At 41.8% G+C, this 20,964-nt stretch overlaps 1 protein-coding gene across 6 annotated transcripts in view; it reads right to left on the bottom strand.

The window, feature by feature from the left end:
• Positions 1-20,964, bottom strand: part of CHCHD6 (coiled-coil-helix-coiled-coil-helix domain containing 6) — a 110,363-nt gene that overhangs the window by 23,886 nt on the left and 65,513 nt on the right. For all 6 annotated transcript variants that reach the window (XM_088061854.1, XM_088061857.1, XM_005522068.2 and 3 more), the window contains one exon: positions 12,654-12,789. In XM_088061854.1, coding sequence (XP_087917980.1) covers positions 12,654-12,789 — 136 coding nt within the window. The remainder of the gene's footprint in view (positions 1-12,653; positions 12,790-20,964) is intronic.

The raw sequence follows: 20,964 nt of genomic DNA, 5'->3' as shown, positions 1-20,964 counted from the left end.
CTGAGAAAAAGGCAGCAGTGGGATTTTGAATATATTTCACACTCCTTGATGGATCACGCTTGAAGATTTTTGTGGGGAAGCAGAGCTCAGAGGAAACCACGCTTCAAAGCCTATCACTGTACTCAAGGGGCCTATGAAAACTTTATAAATATGAACCCCTGCTATCCCGTCCAAAGCCCACCTACAGACCTGCTGACACAACCAGCTCTGCCATGCTCCACAACTACTGCACCTCTCTTCCATCAGGATTTGGAATAAGCTCCTGCCAGCCATGCCAAAGCAGGCTTAATAATAGATGGACAAGGATGACCAGTGGGGACTGAAAAAAACCCAGTCAAAAGTCATTGACCCTGTGAGCAAGCTCTGAACGAGCTGTGACAGCACAGCCACGTCACAACCAACAATCACAATGAGCACTCACATCAGTGAGCTGGCAGACCTTAGGCTGTTTCATTCACACACAGCTGCCTGTCACACCAGTCCTTGGACACAGGACCACAACACTGTGACGTTTCCTCTTCCCTCATCTCAGCTGCTGTCCTGCCTCAACATAAAGCAGCAAAAGCAAGCTACTGAGGAACTGACAACTGCCTGCTCATCAGCAGCACAAAGTGCTGAGGCCAGCAAGGATCTGCAGTTGCTCTGATCCCCAGAGCTCAAATTTTCCAAGCATGAAACATTTGCTTGAACAACACAACAACTGGTGCAGGAAGCAAGACCACAGGCTGCCTTAAATCCACAAACCCTTTTCTTTTTCCAGGCTGCTCACACCTAATACTCTTTTATCTCACCCTAAAATAACAGAACAGGCCTTAGAGGATCAAGCTATAAACTTCTGAAAGCTTTCTGTAGCCCTTTCTTGCAACAAGGACTTTGTTGCCATTTCTCAAAAGCAAAAAAGGAAATCAATACTAAGACATACACAGCATATTCCAAAGGACAATCTTCTCAGTTGCTGCAGTGAGTCTCTCCAATGAAGGTGATCACAATGGTAGGCAGAAGTTAACCCCTCAAACATTCAGGCAAGCCAGAGTCTTCAAGCAGAAATAGGTTGTTCATGAGCAGCCATTTGGATTTCTCCAGACTCATGTGTCTAAGTTAAGTTTTTCTGTGACCAAACTCACCTCTAATAAAGAGTGAGTCAATATCCTTTCCCCCTGCACAAGCACCACTGGGGTCCCTTCCTTCCACCTAATTGCCTGTTTTCACAAGGTATACAGGAACTTATTACTTCAGAGCCCTTGTGCTTCTGAGGAACACCACTGCAACTCACCAGCAGCTTTAGAGTAAGCAGAGTGGGACATAAACCAGGCTCATGGATTACAACATGGCTACATGAGTCCCACTTCCTTAAGCAGGGTAAAGCTCCAGACATGGCTTGGAGGGAGCCCCACATTCAGGAGGAGTGCTGGCACACTGAACCCAGGACAGTGTCACTCACGTCACCTGAGCAGGCTCTGCCCTGCTCTCCAGGGTCTGCTCTGTATATGGCAAAGCTCCTACCAACATCTGTTCAGTTTTTATACAAAGCAAGTCAGGGCTCCGCAAGGCAGCACATCTTTGTTAACATTTCAGTCCCTCAGAGAGAAGCTCTCCTTTGGCTTTGTGTCAGCCACCTTTGGCTGTGTCAGAAAACAGTGCATAGCCTGCTCTCTCAAGCAAAGCCGTTTGCCTGCACAAAGGTTCCCAGCAAACAGACAGGAGGCTGCAGCTGGAGAAAGGAGACCTGGGATCACTGCACACAATCTCACCTTTTATTATTTAGCCACGTTTACTGAACACAGTCTGGCTCTAATCCATCAGTGCAAGAAGCCTGTTAATACACTCACCTGATAGGAGAGACTTTCCTGTGTTTTATGGGATTCTATTGTAGCAAATGTCAAGGCTCCACAAAGCAAGAAGGCACTAAGAAGTGTCTCACAGCCTGGGCTGTGTTGGGCTCTTTCCCAGCCAGCACTCATCTGATACTGGATTAAACAAGGAACTTGAGAGCATTCTGTTGTCTCAAGTTCACAACATAGCTTTGTGTGCACACAAGCCACCCATCAGCAGCTGCAAGAACAAAGTATGACTTTCACTTTTAATGGCTTCCAAAATGCTTGTTGTTTTTGAACCAAGTGGCAGCCGGTGTGCCTCAAGACATTTGATAAAGACTGGGAAGCGGGAACTGCATTAGAACATTACACCCAGTCTATCTTCAGCAATGAACCTGCTTCTGCTCCAGAGGTCAATCTGGAGTCTATACAAGCTGTAGAGCTTTAAGGTTGGCTTTTGCAGAATACAGGGATCACTGGTGCCATACAAGGTCTCCACAAAAATTCCTCTAGTGCACTCCAGCTCTTGTCACACTGCCTTCATCATGTCAGCTCAAGGTACACACAGCAAGGAACACTCCTACCTCGATCACAGCATCCAATACATTTTTCAGTGGCTGTCTACTTTTACAAGATTTGAGAAGATTTCCTGAGCCTCAGAATACTCCTAAATACACTGAGGCTTGGTACCAAAAGATAAAATACAACCTTGATGTGCCACAGGAAATTAAACAGTACTGACAACACCCCAGGGGCCCCAAAATACTACAGAGCTTGTTAAATGATGGTAATCCTAAGCAGGCCACAGTTAGCACCACTGAAGAACAAAAGTTTTCAATAGTTCCTGCTGGTATGGCCTGAGGGAAACTCTTGTGTTCAAAGTCACCTGAAACCATGAAGAGATAGGGTCAGAACGCCCAGAGGATCATTAGAAGTATCCATATAACTTCCCAGCACACTATGTTTAGCTGCAGTCAGTGCCTCAAAAGAAAGATACATTTCCTTCCTTCTTCCACCCATGAAAAGTAATCAGCAGAAGTCCTCAAACATGGAATTAAGATGGCATTGAGATGAGACAAACAAATAGTAATTCAATCTCCTTTTCAAATCCTTTGGAGAGATCAACAAGACTCTATATTGTATCTATAACCAGAAACTCTCCTATTCTGACAAAGAACTTATTTTATAAAGCTATCAAGCAGGTAACATTGAAACACAGTGTATTACTTACCCTACTGCATCACACAGAATATAAAAACCTCAATTCTTTGATATTTAGAAACTTGGTTTATTTTTTTTAATATTATGCCAATATACTATTCTAAATTGCAAGGTTCACAGTTCTATCAGCAAAAAGTCTCTAATGTTAAGAGGTTTTTTTAAACAGCAGCTGATCAGGGGCCCATCACATACTTGGGCACTGCTTGTCTGAGCCCTTACAGGCAGCCAAAGAGAACCCACAAATCAGTTCAGTCCTGTATCACTCTCCCATTTCCACAGTAGTCAGGAGAGTGCTACAGAGAAAAAAACTTCAAGAACAGAAAGGAGATGCTTTTAATTTAACATCTAAAGAAGAAAGGTGTGTCCTAGACAAAAACTGAACTGCTTCAGTAGCTGTGTCAGGGCACTGCATGGTACTAAAAAGAGAATAAACTCAGAACAACTGCAAGTCAAGAGTAGGAAACATCCTTCAGAAAATAAGACAAATGTAAAAGCTTCACAGCAGTTTGGTCTGAATGCAGGAAGAAAAAACGTTGCAGCTGCTATCATCTCCCTAAATTTTAAGCTTGCTTTTTGTCCAGTTATCTGATTTCCTGAGGATTTGTATTGTGAACAAAACTTCAAACAAGCAGAAAGAACACCTGAAGATCCAGGAATCGGTACAGGTACAAACAACTGTAATGAGAAGGTACCATCTCCCACCTGGTAGGACGCTGCCATCTGCCAAAGGCTTGCATGACCTGGACATGGGTGTTCCCTTCAGTTTTTAATGCAGTGTCCATACTTTATGAGTCATTAGAACATTTCAAATCATCCTCATCAGCAAACACAAAAAGGCATCCAGGGAAAAAGCAAATTATTGAAAACATCCTCCATTTTCATATGAAACACTTGGACCAGGTTGGGGTTTAAGTACACACTCCACAGAGAGGAAACTGGAATAATCAATATGCACATTCAACCAGTTCAAGAGTTTATAAAAAAACCAAAATTATAATCTTTTTTCACCAATGTTAAATTAATTCTGAGGGAACTAGGTACCAGCTGGGACACAGAAATGCTGCCAATGTAGTGGTGATTGTTGAGACCTCCCAGTCCCCCAAAAAAAGAACAGCGTAATAGTGCTTTATTAACAGCCCAAACCAAGAAACCCTGAGCTTTCTGTTCCACAGCTCAGTAAAGTAATCCAAGAGATGAGCTCCTCAGAAATATGAACCAAGTCCTTGTGGGCAGCAAACGTGGACTGATAAACCCAAGGGGAGAGAATGCAGAGGCAGATGGGCAGAGGTAATCAGAAATGACAGAAAGATAAGCAGGCAGAGGGCAAGCAGAGTGCTTGAAGGACAGAGGCAGAAGAGATGAAATTTCACAGCATACAGGTATTTTAAAAGTTAAATCAACAGCTTTCCAATACCATTATTTAAAAAATCATTCCCCCTAATATATGCAGGAAGCCAGCTGCTTGTGAAATGACCTTTAAACCCTACGTACCATGCCTTATTAGACTAATTCAGCACTGGAGGTTGGCTGATCCTGAAATCCATTTATACAGGACAAACAGGCATTCAGCAGGGACAAGGAGCGAACACATTGTCAAAATAATTTTGTCTGCATTTCTGCATGCACGCTCAGGCTCAACACAGCAGAGCAGCACTTCTCCAGCTTCAGAAATAAGGTACACCAGACACTGCAGTACCACCCTAACTCAAGGCTTCTCTTCCTTCTTCCCTCACATTACAAAGGTAACAAACTTTAACTATAACAAGTGTTGTCTTTCTGGACAGCTTCTGTGAGGTCTTCTGCAGAGGTCTTTAAGAGCCTTGGACCAACTCTTAAAAGCCCCAGTAGAGGCCTCTAACCAAAAAAGATGTTATAACCAGAAGAATGCTTCTTGCCAGAGATGGAAGTATCAGCAGCAGAGCTAACTCGAACATTGTACTCAGAACACTGTCTTCAACATGTCTTGTTCCTGTATTTGAAGCTCTGGTGTCCAGAAAGGTTTCTTCAATTGGTTTGCAAAGGTTTAGCTAGGACTGAAAGCTTTAAATTGTTTTGGAAGCATCATGAGTATGTCAGGAAATATCTCAAGACAAGGAGGCCTGTTGGGCAGACAGACAGTGTCACAGACGGGTGAAAATCACAAACAATTACTGCAGGCATGATGCAGAAAGAAACTTTCCCTTGAAGTTTGGATTTTGTAACGGATGAATGCTCCACAGCCTTAGAAGAGGAGGCTCTGTGGAGAGAACAAACATTACTAGCAAGCAGCATCAGGGCAACTTCTGCAAATTTCCTTCTCCAGTATGCCACAGTTCTGAAAAGGATTGGCTTCCCACTAATAGGAGGGCTCATCCATCATTCACTAACTTCCAAAGAAGGGCTACTTAGAGCAGTCTTGCTTGCTTGGAAGCAACTCTTCCAGCTGAATGAGACCAGTGCTACAATAACCCCTGCACGCTGCCCACACAGACACATTCAGCTGAGTGGTGAAGGCTGTAAATCCCACAAGTCCTCCAAGAACTCAGCCCCAAAATCTGCGACAAAAATCTGATGGATGGTGTGTGGAGACTGCAAACTGCACACAGCAGGAAACCATCCTGTGCAGACTATGATCAACAAAGAGCATAACAAATCTTTGGTTTCCCCAGTTCGTCATCAAGGCTTTGGCATCTCTGATAAAATTTCCCAAGTTATAGCCAAGTTGTCAGAGAACGGATCTAACATTGTACGGAAGTTATGGAAGTCAGGGCTACTTTGGAACTTCCTGGGAGACTGAAAGCACTTGACCACTGACCTTGTGCTTCTAACCAGCAGTTGCTATCGACAGCAATTTTTGTGGATCTGTTTCAATCTAACTTCAGCAGCAAAACACATAGTTTAAAAATTGGAAATAAACTTCTTTCTGTCCAAGACTGCTTGGTCATCAGTCTCGTGGAATTAATCTGAGTAAGAATTTCCACTTCCCACTTGCCAACAGTGCTACAAATCTTTTGTGAAAGAATCTGGCATTAAAACAGCCAGATTTATCAGAACAGTCTCTCACCCCCAAGCAACTATTTTCCATACTAGATAAGCCTGACTGAATACAGGCTACAGTTCTCAGGAAAATGCTGCCTAACACACCATACAGAGAACACAGAACTAAAGAAACATTTGATCCATGTAGTCCCGCTAATTTAAGCCTAAAGAGCCAAGACTGAAATTTTGATACCCAAGTCTAATCAGACTTTTCAGATACACCCACTCAAAGACCTCATTAGAGCATCATGTCAGCTAAGATGTCTCATTCCTGACCAGCTAACTTTTATAGTATTTTAATATATTATAGTATTTAGTAATTGAAAAAAAAATTAGACTGTTTTTAAACACTTTCAGGCAAACTAGGTTTTAAACCAAGAACTGTAGCAAGAACACATTTTAGAAATAACAAAATGCCAAATAATTCAACTTCAGAAATTGTAATGTCATGCTGCCTTTTTTCCCTCTTTACAGAAGTTGTTTTCAAAAATCATCTGTAAAACATACGTATTTAGATTAACTTTGCCAGTAAATATATCTGAAATCAGAACCATCAAGCAAGAAATTAGACTCAAAAGCAATTATGTCTCACTGCAACAATGTCAAAAACCCCAAACAAATAAAAACCAGAAAACAAAAAATAAATGCACAGGAACTGGGTGTTGAACTGTTATAAAACACACTGTTTATGAGAAGAGAAACACAGTCAGGAGTCCTCCTTTCAGATCAGGCAATGGATACAAGAACTTCAGAGGTGAAGATGATGTAGAATATGGACTAAGAATCACTGAAAGAGGAGCCCTGAAGCACAGCCAAGCAAGTTTTAAACTTATTTCTGTTCAATTTCTTCAAAAATTATAAACTTGAGGAAGTTGAGGCTTTACAGGGACTACAAAGAGCAGACAGAGAAGAGAATTTGTTTGTGCGGGTTAATAAGTGCTTACAACACACCAGGCTGTGGGGAACATCAGAGATTCATGGAGTGCTGAGACACAGAGTAAATAAAGAACTTATGCCTCCAGTTTCATAAATACCAGGTATAGGCAGCAGACATTTCCATTTTAAGTAGGCCAGCATTTACTCTAGAACATGACTCATATATTAAGATGGTAGTTTATGTCTTTTCAGGCAGCTCTATATTTTTAGTTTATCCACCAGTGAACTCTTGAGGATATGAACTGTTATGTATAGACCCAAGACTCGCCAGAATCTACAACTGCTGCCTTGAAAATCAAAGCAAAAACTGTTTCCATCCTTCATAATTAGAAGCAAAATATGGATCCTCTTCACCTTTGCAAATACCAGGTCAGGGTATGCCTGGGTACAGTTAATCCACTGCTCCTCTGTGTTTACAACTAAACAAACAGCAGCTGCCTGCAGCTTGCAGCTCTCCCCCAACTCCCTTGTGGGGGCCATTTATTGAGCCATATACTCCTTTGATAGTGTTACCACCACAGCATTTGCACAAATAAAGGTTGAAAGAGAGAAGCATTTTCTTTTAAAAAGAGACTATTTCCTTTACAGAGAAGGCAAGAGGAACCCTTTACAGATATATTTGCCTTGAGCAAGGACTGACTGACAAAAGGTAGGCAGGACAGCCATATACTTGGCTGAGGATGGCTGGGCATAGCATCCTCCAGACAGGAAACACACAGATTTATCTGAAACTACAAACCTGAATTCCAGAAAGCTCAAACAACCCTAAAGCCTTTCAAGTCAGATATATTGCATTTCAAGCATTTCTATGTGATAGATCTCCTCAATGAGGCTTCAACAGCCAAGATTTACCTTTGCAGAATCCCAGGGGGAGGAGAAATACTGGCATTTCTTGAGTACAGATACAGACCTTGCTATACCTGGTCCAAACTTCCTTTCTCCAGGAAAACACACACTGACTGCTCCTCTCTATCCTGATAAGTACACAACCTATCTATAAAGTACTGTGAAACCCACCAGAATGGAAACAATGCTTTACCAAAGCCTGATGATCCAGAATGATCAAATACCTGATGGCATCCAAGTCTGTTTCTCTTAAGCAGAGAGAGATCCAAGTTGCAGAAATGAAAGCTCTCAGCAGGCCAGGCTTCAGCAGGATCAAGAGTGCTTGAGCAAAACTGCTCCATCAGGATGGGACACTGCAGAAATACCTGCAGCATCCTCTCAGCAATCCAAGTCCCTGCCCACAGATTAGAGACAAACTTCCAGCAGAGTTGTAATGCTTTGCTTTGTGTGCCAAAAGAGACCTGGGTTTTCACAGAGATTACTTGGAAATGTAAACGCAATAAATTGACCACATTCCTTTTTATTACAGTCAAGGGCAAAGCAGAATTCAGACGACTCAAGGTTATGTTAAAAGTCTGCCTTCACTGGAATTCAGTCAATCAGTAGTTAGCAAGGGCTTGTTTGCACACAGCAGAGTGACCCACAGCAAATGTGTGTGGATTTCCCCTGCACTTTCATTACAAACCCCAAACATTCATATACAGAGAAACTCTCCAGTTTATTGCATCGTAATTTCCTTACATAGACAAGCCCTAAAGCCTTGACAGAAGTAGGTTTACCTTTGTCTGTTATGAATAGCAGATTTGTGAGAAGCTGGACACAGAGCAGGGAGGAAGAGTGCAGGATTATGAATGGCTCCTAGCTCAATGTATACAGCTCCTACTGACAAGGGAATACACGTCTGAGTACATGGCTCCTGACAGCTTGGTTTGGCCATGAGCTAGTGCACGACAATTTCAACCTGGTCCTTCAGTGAAAGGCACCTGGAGACAGTAAGGAAACCCCTGAAAAGAAGGGATACATGCTCTTTACTAACAGACATTTCTCTGCACACAATTGCAGAAAGCATGCTCTGTTTGAAATCTCAGCTCATGATCACCTGAGGCCTCATTTTCCAAGTGGCAGCTGGTCGGAGATTCCCTGGTATAACCACCAATTATGTAACAGAGTAACTAAAATTTGCCTTCAATTCAGATTTGCCTATTGGTGTGAACAGAATGCAAGGGCAGCAGAATGGGTCTGCTGTTTCAGAGAAACACTCTGAAAAGTTTGCATGTGAGTGCATATTTGCACGGGGGAGGGAAGTAATTCACTAATAGGACTCAGACTTTTAAAAACAAAATCATTTGGTTTCCCCTTCCAACTAGACCAAAACTAAGAAAATATGCAGATTTCCACTGCCCACTCTTTCCTTCCACACCCCCTTCTCACTGGCACAAGATAAAACCTTGGGGAAACAGCAGCAGCAATTTTCAATTCTCATTATCTAACGGCAGCAGTAGTTCTTGGTGAAACTTGCGGTCAATAAACTACAGGCAATTTTGAAAGACACAATGGGAACTGCCCCTCCTACAGCTGTCCCATTATCCCAGCTTTTATTAGATTTAAAGCCAGCGATTTTTATGCTGTAGCTCAAGTTCTGCAGAGCCATGGAAACAGACCACCAGAAAAGATAAAACACTCCTAAATTAAACACCCTCTAAAGTCAGAGAACTTCCACATAAGCAAAGCATGGGATGCAGCAAGGAACCCAGTGCCTAAAGGGGCTAATGCTGCTGCACTGAATGAATGGTGACACGACCAGAACTCAACATTCAGGGTGGTATAAATGGAAAAGCTCATGAGCAGGTTAGGCAGGGCAAGTTGAAAGCATACTGGCTACAAAGGCAGACAGCCAGAGCAGGATCCTGCTCCCATAACCATGAGCAATCCCAGAACAGGCACCAACTTCGTAGTCTACGCTCTGGATATGCCTCACAAGAGGCACAGGGAAATACTGATCTCTGGCTGGCAAGTCAGCTGGCCTGCTTCAGATGACTTTTTAGAATCAGATGCATCTTACTCTACATATGCCTATTTCTCTCTGTTGACTACAAGAGATAACCCAATAGCCAGAAAATAAACAAAACAGGTAACAATAGCTGTATCTCTACCCTGCACTACAATAAAGTAACCTGTTCCAGGAAGAGGGGCTGTACAGGAAACCATTAGAAAATACATTTTAAAACTCACTGATAAATTTGTTAATGGGGCAGAAATAACTGAGGGTGTATCTCACCTCCTGGCTCAGAAATGTGCACAACAGGCAAAGGAAAATGGGTGTCCAAAGGAACAGTCTCAAACAAACACAGTAAGGGGGAAGAGACCAAGAATTATTCTCATCCACTGTAAGCTGTAATTTTCTAGAAATCTAGAACTTGCTTTCTCTGAGTCTAATGTATACCATGCCCTGGAGACATTTTTACCAGCCATCAAAAGGAACTTGCAGAGAACCAGATGCTTCATTAAAGAATATTCAGCAAGCTTTATAAAATCTGTAGTAAAAAGCAGAACAAATCACCACTATGCAAGTGAGCTGAAGTCACACATCCAGCATTGATTACATTTCCTCCTGCACTGGAAACAAATTGTGCTTAAAAAAAAAAAGGTAAAAAATACCCAAGAAATTAAGATATTCTGGCCTTTCTTTCCCACATTCCTCCAACCTGAATTTCCTGAACGAGGAATGCGTGAGACAAAGCCATTTGGTATAAGATGCTAATTTAAACTTAAAGAAAAATAACAGCTTAAAAAGGGGAAGGGAGGAGGGAGTTTTAATCCTACATGATAAAACAACAGCTTGTGATTGCTACAGATATCTCAGGAGTCACAAGAGTCAGTAAGAGCAGTGAGGCAAATCGTCAGGGCTTCAGCTGTCCTGGGACAAAAGGAAATGACAGAACACATATTGCCTTACAGAAGTTGTATTTGAATTTGTACTTGCAGAACCCTCTAGTGCCTATCCTAGCTGTAAGGTGTTGGTTACCTATTCCTTAGTCTCTCAAGCCCTTTCTTAAAACATAGCAAGATTTTCTGCCACACTGTCATCATCCACAACAAATTAATGTCCAATGCACTTTGCTTCCAGGTAGTTTCAAATAATAGTGGGGAAAAAAAAAATCTGAAGTTCATTGAAGACTGTGGGAACAAAGACAACCAGACAACCCCCAGTTTTTGGTTTATAAAGAAAACCTACCAAAACCTCCACCAAATCCAAAAAAGATCCAAGTTATTAGGATCTTTCACTGCCCTCTGCTGTTACCAGTCATTTAGCTTCCGATCTACTCTTTAATAATGTTGGGCTGGGGCTCGGGGCTGGCAGCATCCCAGCCCCTTTCTCAGGCGGGTTGGAGCCGCAGCTTGCAAATACGCTGAAGTTTAATGCAATCTGTCTTCTTTGGTAATCACATTCCGCCCGCACTGCATGCAATAAAGATGTATTGGTAAATGCATTTGCTAAAGATATACTCCACTGAAAAGGCTACAAGCCTGATTTAGAGGAAGCAAGAAGGATAACAGAGGCTGGCAATAGATGCACCAATGCTCTGCACACAGCAACCAGGGGCACGGATTGTGCAGCAGCAGCACAGGCACCACTTTACTTTAAAGCTGAGGAAGAAAAAGAAACCACATGTTTTGGGAGCTGGGGACTTTGGAGATATCAGAGAAAAGCCCTTTCCTTGGCAGCTTTAACCTTGCTGATTTGCAGACATACAAAGACCTTCTTTGTAAACAGGAAGGAAAAAAATTCCACTAGGACTAGCAACAACATTTGGTCTAATATATCCTGACAATTTTCCCATCTCCTTCTGTCGGGCTTCTTCAGGGAGCTGGCTGGCAGCTTGTTTCATGTTATACTTAAATCAGGCATACCGCTTCCCCTCACAATGCTAATGGAGAGAAAGATTGCTTCCATGAAATATCCACCTCTCCCCCACCCTTTGCCTTAGTAATCCCATGAGAGAAGTCTCAATTTTCTATTACCATCCTTTTCCCTACATACACTTTATTATATTCTCAGCACCTTTTGGAGAAATTTCTACTGTCAAAAAAACCCAAAAAACAAAACAGAAAAGTCTGCCTTTGAGGGACACCTGACCCACTGAATTCTCACATGTCCCAGGACCATACCCTAGTTGTGATGTCCTAATACTTCATTTTCTTTTCCCCTTCACTTGTTTCAATAGCCAGAAATTCTTCCAAGGTACTGAGCAGCCACTGTCCTAAGGCATCAACAGAACCTACTGGGACTCTGCATCTCAGAAGGAAGAGCCATAAGGCTTCTGGCCTCCCACACAAGATGAAGAGTTTTTAGGAGTGTGGAATTTTCTTAACAGACAGCAGCTTTGCCCAATACAGAACATTTCCCCATGCAGCAATGAACAGAAGCAAGACCTCCAGCTGCAAGGTCCCACAAAAGGAGGTGTGTAGAGCCTGGTGAAAATGTTGCAGACTGTGCCAAAATGGATTTACTTACTGTTTGCAGTATACAACATCCAAGAAGGTAAAAGTAGGTAAAATCATTGATTGACTTTGAAACCTGGGAGCATTGGTTCTACTGTTTTGGTGTCAGCTCAGTACAACAGGACCCACTGACAGGAATGAAGCTGGGACATACCACAGTGTGACTGGGAAATGTGGAATGAATGTGGGGAAATGGATCCCAAGGAAGATTTGTCTCCTATGAAGATTGCAATTTGACTAACAGATACCACAGCTCTCAAAAAATGCAAAACAAGACAGCAAGGCCAGCCAGTACAACAGAGAAGCTTTTGTTACCTTCTGAGCTGCACTAACACAGCGCTGATATTCCTTCGCCAGCTCCGAGCATTTGAGTACTTCATGTTTGTTTTCTCGGTAGCACTTCAGAATTTCAGACTGCAAGTTTGAACAGACAGGATCAGCGTTCCTCCTCCTGCAGGGAAAACAAGCACAGAACGATGCATCAAGAGGAGTTTTCAACCACTTACTACCACTTTGCCAGCAACACACATACTAATTTTATGCTGGAGTCATGTAGTCTGAATAGAGAAGTTGGTGGGAGAAAGCGGGTCAAATGAACAACAGTGTCTTTCAGCTGAAAAATCCAGGGTGCTTATCAGAAAGAAGGAACATGATCTTTCTTAGCTAGTGTAGAAGGCTGTTTCAACCTTACATAAAACATCATCTCTCCTCTGCAGGCAGGAGGGAAAAAAATCCCCAAGTCCAAGAATTTCAATGATTTTCTCAACTCACACTGGAAATCTCTGGCAGACCTCAAGAATCCTGGCTGAGCCTGCACTAGATCTGTAACAGTCTGACAAGGAACTGAACAGACTTGTTGAATAAGCCACCTCGATCTATTGAATTCTCATCTATTTAAACACTACAAGAAATCCAGCATGGTTGGAAGCACTGCAATTCTCCAAGTGACTAGAAAAAAAATCAGAATAATAGCAAGACCAGATATCTGTTTCTTTGTATTTCTGCAGAAATTAGTACTCATACCCTGCAAATGGCATTGACAGTTACCCAAGAACAATTAAGGATGATGTTCTTTTACTCTAATGTGCATGTGTACATATGGCACATCATCAGCAACAGTACCAATAAAGGGGAAGGTCGTTGTAAAACAATCCCAGTAACAATGGCACAAACACAGTAACAACAGTGACATCAGCTGCACAGACAGGCAGACACAAATTGCAGGCATTTGCAGCACCATGGCCATGGTACATTTTACCACAGAAAAAGAGACCATATGCTTAGGTGTAGTAATCCTCAGATGTCATCTCCTAAACCACAAATCCATTTAATTCCTTGCATTTCCTGCCCCAATATGCTTAGAAATCTGTGCCCAAATATCAAACACACCTCTTCCTTTCCAAAGCACTTGATGCTACAGGCAGATATTAATGCCATGCTATGATGTATTCATTTCCACAGTAACAACAGGCACTCATTCAGCAAAAGGGCTTCACAGCAAGGCAGAGAGAGGGAAAATATTACCTGTCCCTAGGCATGTCACAGTCTCTCAGGTGGAACAGATTTCTAAGAAACAGGAAATCTTAAACCAAGATCTTCTGAAAGCTTTTGGAGAGCTCAGATATGAGTTTCCAAATCATGCACATCTGTGTAAGGTGCTCAGGAAAGAAGTGGAAGGACCAAAAGAAGAAAAATTTTGTCTTTTCCTTATCAGCAACCTGGATGCACTCTCACAATAATTTGGTTGAGATATACTCTAATTGATACTTCTTCAGTCCTCAGTCTTACTGACAACATACATGGACAGAGTAGGGACTTATCAGTATGACAGCCACATTCTACAACACTGAGATTTGGATCAGAAACAAAGATACTATATAGACTTCTTTTTCTATCTCTTCACTAATCTTACAGCTTTTAGAAGAAACTTATTCCATGTACAGTCCCTAAGGGCTGGTGTTCATTTCTAATTTCTATGTTATATAGAAAATCACCTTTAAAGCCTTGAAAATCCATATTCTAAAAAAAAAAATCTTCAAATTTTGGGATAGAAAAGAACCCAGAGAGAGCTTCAGAAACTCATAATGTTGGCATTTTGCTTTGTCACTAACTTTAATATCACTCTAATCAAATCAGTGAGACTGTGGAAATGATAACAAACAATACCAGGTCAGGAAATACCACCAAATCCCTCAATTCATTGAAAAAGTTAAGACTTTTAAAATTAGTTCTTTTAAACTCAGTGATGTTAAACTGAAGGGCATTTTGCAATTTTCATATAGAAACCTGGAAGAGCTAAAAGGTACAGCATACCACAAACCAGTTTGTATTCATCTAAACTGAACAACATGGTACAAACATCTCAGAAATATTTAGAGGTTGTCACTGTCAGCAGGGAGAGCTACAGGAATTGTGTTTTTTGTGTCTTTCCTATGGCATCAGTCTTCACTGCCTAGAATAAATATGAAGTTAGGACCCACCTGTGGGCTCACACAGTGCTGCAAAGTCTGCAGTCCTCTTCCTTAACAGACCCCTTGGTGCTCAGCCCACAGGGCTATTTAAAAGCCACACAGTGGTGAGCAAGAAGCCACAAAAAAGAGTATTGTTACCTAAAGCCTACCAGAGGCAGGGGACCAATCAGCACAAACCAGTATGCATTTCCCAGCAAGTACTTAAACCAGCATTCCCTACACACCACTTCCCACAACACAGGGAGGATTTATTTGGTAACGTATACCCAAAATCATAACAAGATTATTCTCCTTTATTTCTTCAAAATAAAACCTCAAGCTGTGGTTATGCATCAATTGCACCAGCATCTCAAAATAGATTTAGAGACGCTAATCAACAAATTACAAAGCTGGTTTAGGTAATTATCAATACAAGTTACTGCAGAATCTGGGAGCACACAAGTTATCCACACCCAACAGATTGGTTCTGGTACCCATCTGGACTGGAAAGAGGTACCTGAAGTGCTCTGGTGAACAGTTGCTTGAGATGCTTTCTTCCCTGCACAGTAATCATAATGCCTGCCCAGTCTGAATCAAGGGATGCCACTCTCCTGCTCACATTAAGTCTCAGCTGTAACATTTCCACAGCCGGGAACTGCAGCCCTATACACATACAACAGCTGCACCTTACAGGCTTTCCTCATACACATCTGAGACAAAAAGGAATTAAACCCACAGCCTCCAACTACAAACACATCTGTAGAATACAATGACATTGTGGGTTGAGCTCCAAAGGAGGCGGACTTTCATCAGCTATCTCCCTTCACCCTCAGCCTAGATCAAGGCTGTTGGCACTAACTAATCTTTAGAAAAATTCATCTTCTGGACACCCAACCGCACTGCTCCTGATGTGTCACTGAGGGTTTTTACCATTATTTCTCATATGAGAGAGAAGGAAAACGGTGGAAAAGGGATGAGGTTTGTATATACAACTAGAACTGTTGAAGCAGAAGACTCCTATGCTTTGACCCTTCTCCTAAAGTGGGACAAAGTTTAAAGCATATGTGACCACCAAATGAGGTAGACAGTTGGCCTCTGTCTAAAATAAAATACACTGCAACTGCTACAACTATTATCAAAACAGGTGTAAGAGGCTCATTTACAGCAGCTAAAAGAAAGGCAGGAGAGAAAGCCTGGGCTGGAAAGTGATATCTGCACAATATCTGCAGACAGAAGTATGGAAGACAAGCTCTGACAATACCTTGGAAATAAATACATGCAGGACTTACAGAATATGAAAGATTAAATCAATAACACACACTCTCATCTGTTAAAGGAGAAGGAAAGGAAAAGGGATGACAGGTCGGAAAAAGGAAAAGATGGATTTAGAAATAAAATTCATTAGCAGTGCGTCCCCTATCACAGAGAGGAAAGAAACCTTTGCCTTGCCACTGTGCAATGGGCAGGCAGGCTACATACACATGAAATCCATGATTTCAGAACTTCCTCTCCACCTCCCATGGAGAGCTTTAAATCAGGACTTTGCCCAGAAAAGAAGGGAGAGGTTTTCTTAAAATGAAACAAAGGGCATCCTTCTCTCTGCTATCCCTTGAGGTAAGACAGAATGAGCACGATCTTGCTGCATTTTGACACCGAGAGTTACCAAATCCTTTCTATCACTACATATTCCCTTTACTTTATTTAATAAATGAAATCTCATCAACTTATCCTTCTTCTATTATCACTGCTGACATCAATCTGATAATATTGGCTTGGCGTGGAATCGTGCTATTATATGTCCTCTTGATATTTAATTTAAGAGAAACGTCTGCAGTGGGGTGAATATGTGAAGCAAGCTTTTTATTACAGGCAGCAGTAAGGACGCTGGGAGTGAATTAGACATTCATCTTAGTCAGGGCCAATCTAGTGGCACAGAGGAGGTTTTCTTCTTAACCCTCTCCTAACTGTTCAATAGCGGCAGGTAACAGCTGCTTCAGTCAATAACTGCATTCATTTGTCTTGGCAAATTCATTCCTACATGGATATAAAGCCATGAAGAAGTACAAAGTGTCTGGGAGGTTAAAGCAAGGTTCTTTGAGAATTTCTATCATAAGCACTGTGCTAGTAGGAAAAGTGCCAGTCTAAATGTCCATCAATTAATGAAGAAGCAACACAGTTTCCAAAGACAAACACCCAAACTCACTGCAAAAAGCAATTAAGGCCGTATCATCAGCACACAGACCCAGAGACAGAAGGTTTCAAACACAGCACTATGGCTACTACTTAGGTGCTGCTCACAGGTTCCCTTTTTGAAAGAATTATAGTCTCGGTATTGGAAAGCAAGGGAAAGCTGGAAGAGGTCTATGTATCTGCTGGTCCTTCCACCAGCTGAAGATCAGACTACCCAAGCAGAGATACAACTTAAGTGCTTTAGGAATTGGCAGCTCTTTAGCCTAGTGCAAAATCAGTAATTCCACAGTGAGTAACACACCCTCACTTGGCTTTTCTGGGAAGAACAGCAATTCCAGATGGAGTTAAGAGCAAGATCTTCTTTTTACATTTTACTCTGGGAAACCATTCAAGCTGAACAAAAAATTCAAGACAGAGGCTGATAGTGTCTAAACTCATACACTTCAATATCTCTGCTCAGAAACTGATATACAAAGACACACAGGGTCCCTCATAAAAGCCAACTTAAAAATAGCAGCTCCAGCTGCAAGCAGCAACCGAAATGGGCCAGCACCCTGGAATTTCTTGTGGGCTACAAAGTTCAATGACTGAATTAGCTGCTTTCTGTTGCATTATTTGACTAAGACCAGTGTTTGAACAAACTTGAGCAAACCACATTAGTCACCACAGCACAGACAGCCCCAGACACCAGCAATGAGATGCATGGGCAGCACTGCCAGTAAATCCCAGGGCACACAGCAGCAGTTTCTGCATGTTGGGAAGGAATCAGACACATCATATAGCTGCTTCGTGTGTTTATATATCCAGGGTCCATTACACACGTTTCAGACTAAGCTCAGTGATGCTTTGGTCACATAAATGTGGTGTGTTGCCAGGCTGCACTATACATATAGAGAACCCAATAGGTGGTTAACTGACCTGTAAAACTGCATTCTCCCTTGGGTAGCAGTTGGCTCTGACGGCTTCTCTAACATGTCAGAAAAATTACTCCAGACAGATGCAATACATGGCACATAGAAAGGTTTCTTTCTCATTATTGCATACTTGACATTTACAGCAGAAAATTAAACACAATTGAAGCATTTCATTCACATATAACAAACTCATCAGCACAGAACAAACAGCCAGACAAGCTAACTTTCAGCATAGGCTGCAGGATGCTGCACTATCACAAAGCAAACACTGTGTCCTCACTACAAGCTATGGGATTCCCTGATCCTGTATGTCAGCTTGGTAACATGGTTTGAATGGAAGAGGTAAGAGCTGTGTTGCAGCTACATGGCCAGGGAAATAAGAGATGGAAGAAGCTTAATAGATTATCCAAATGTCTACTAAAAAACCAGTAATGTTTATGCTACATAACCTAGCACAGTGTAAACAAACTGCATGTCTCATGAGGCTAAACTAATGTGATCAGGAAGGAAGTATTTCTGATCAGCCTCAAGTATTCAAAACACTGCTCCTCAGGCTTTGCCACTGATCCAGGTGGAATAGAAAGCTTGCAGAAGTAACCTACTGTTCGGAGCAAAAGGGTATAGACTGGAAGAAAAGGTGAAATCTCATGACAATTTTCAGAAGAACAGGGGTGCTACATCCAAATTTCAGCTGAAGCTGCTATATTCCTGTCTAAACCCTTGTCACATGCCTTGTCACACTGTCAGCAGCACACTCCTGCACAACTGCAGTATTTCCCCTCTCTCTTTCTCCCCCTTGACAGCTGCATTGCAATAACAGGTCACCAACTCTATTTTTCTATACATTGTTCATGAAGTGCCTAATGAATGAATATTTTAAAGTATTGTGAGTTTCTGGGTGACTCTGTGATCCTACAAAATTTGTCACTCAAGTACTTCCCAATCTCAGTCCCTGTTTTGACAGCTTGTTTGAAGCTGCCACCCAATTCCCCAGTGGAGTTCATGCACTCACTGCACCCTTGTTCTTCCCAGGACAGATACCTCCTTTCCTTCTGATCACAGATATGCAGAAGCTGTTCTGAAATCTTCTGTGCAAATAATTAGATTCTATCACTGAGAACAAAAGTTACCACAAAAGTCCAATTCTCAAGTGTCAGCCACTTGTTGTGTCACTGTACTGCATTCAGTAGAAACAGCCTGCCTCAACCACATTTCATTCACCAAACAAAAAAACCCCCAAAAACCCAAACTCTCAAACATACAGATTGATGTCAAAAGTGACTAAAATCTAGCAGTTTTCTGTAACAACCTCTAAATTTGGAAATCAACAACTTCTTCGTTTCAGTCATGAAATTGATGCAAAGAGATTGTGTGACCCATGCAATGCTGGTTCCAGCTCTCCATCTGACTTACTCCAGTGTATCACAAACTCCCCTGTCCTCCTACATGGTTTATCCTCCCAAACAAGTGATCATTTCCCATTTGATCAATGGGTCATCCTGAAAGGCTTTGACTTATACTTCATTGTGTTTTGCCAAATGCAATTTCAACCAAATCTAACTGGCTTCCTTAGACTTCCCCATTAGCTGCAAGCACTGGGGTTGTGGTGGTGGGCTGCGGGTCTCTGGGGGAGCAGAAGGGTAGCATTAAGCAAATCACTGTACTAAACTATATAAAATAAAATTATCCTTATCCTACTGAACCTGCAAATGCAATAACTAATCACCCCTATTAGCATTTGGCATGGCAGATGGCAAGTGGTTTAGAATAATGAGAGACTTTTCCCCACAAGTGGATAATTCCAATGTACATTTGGATGTAAATTCTTTACTGATTATCATGGTAGAATACTGAGCTATGAGAAACTGCCAGTTTGGAAGATGAAAAGAAAACTACTGCCTCTTCCTTCATTTGCCAAGAGACACAGAAGTTAACAGAACTGGATCTCCTGCCCAAAAAGCCATGCACCATTTTTTCCCAAAGATGCCAAGCTACTAAAAGTTGACTAGCAAAGATGAAGAGCCTAAAGTTAGCAGCAAAACAGTCTCTGGAAGCCAAGCAGGAATGAGTCAGAATCTTGTTGCTGGAAGGAGTTCTCTGAATCAGAAAGGAAGCTGGCTCAGCTCCCACAAGGCAGAAAAGCAATATAGCAAGCAATAACTGAATCTGAAAACAACACACAGCCCAACAAGTGACCCGAATAGGGATTTTCTTTCTTCAGATAAAAAACATCATCTAAAAACTGGTTAAGATCTCAGGTCAGGAAGGGAAGGCGTGCAGTCTGCAGAAGATACACAGCACAAGCCCCAAGAATATATGGGTTGTGACAGTGCTATAATGTCTGGGAATTAGTTGGGGAACTGTTGGTCTACTAAATACCTTCCCAGAAAGTTTTCTAAAGAAAGTAACTGAAGATGTGATATGCTGATATTTCATATAACCACAAGACATGAGGGACAGCAGGTTCAGTAAATTTCTCCTATGTGAGATGATCTTACAATAAGGTCACACTGCAAATGAAATGTTCTTTTTTTTAAAAGAAAACCCTGACTACCCATTTGAACAGCAGCTACTTTTCCAAAATGCCACTGAGTGTTGAACTAGGTTCCCATTTTTAGTTAGTGAAGTTTACTTCATGCCACACAAAGGGATGACAAAAATATGAGTCCATTAGTACATTCTGCACTGACAGAGTGGCATATCCTGCCAAAGGTGCCAAAACAAATTTAGAGAGGAGATTGAAGTAGCTGGTGTTAAAGTTCAGGTGGGATCTGAAGCTAAACATTCACCTTGTTCAAAGTCCCCTTGCTTCTGCCCACATTCTCTAATCTTCAAAACCACAGTGCCCCCTTTTACCAAGCTGTGCAATTCCGAACACTGACTCAGCAAAGGTCCCCGTTAAGCAGCTACTCATTTCTCAGAGAACATCAATAATGGTGTTTCAAAGCAAGCACATACAAAAAGTCTTAAAAGTCCATTTTTAGGGAAGGTTGGGGTTTTTTGTTTTGTTTGGTTTTGTTTTTTAGTGAATATTGTAAACTCAAGAAGTCCTCAGAAAACAGAAAAAACCTT

This window comes from Pseudopodoces humilis, chromosome 13 (assembly GCF_049639895.1).
Source record: "Pseudopodoces humilis isolate 2021_Gansu_Grassland_sample_001 chromosome 13, ASM4963989v1, whole genome shotgun sequence".
Taxonomy (NCBI): Eukaryota; Metazoa; Chordata; class Aves; order Passeriformes; family Paridae; genus Pseudopodoces; species Pseudopodoces humilis.
This window is presented reverse-complemented; position numbering and strand designations above follow the sequence as displayed.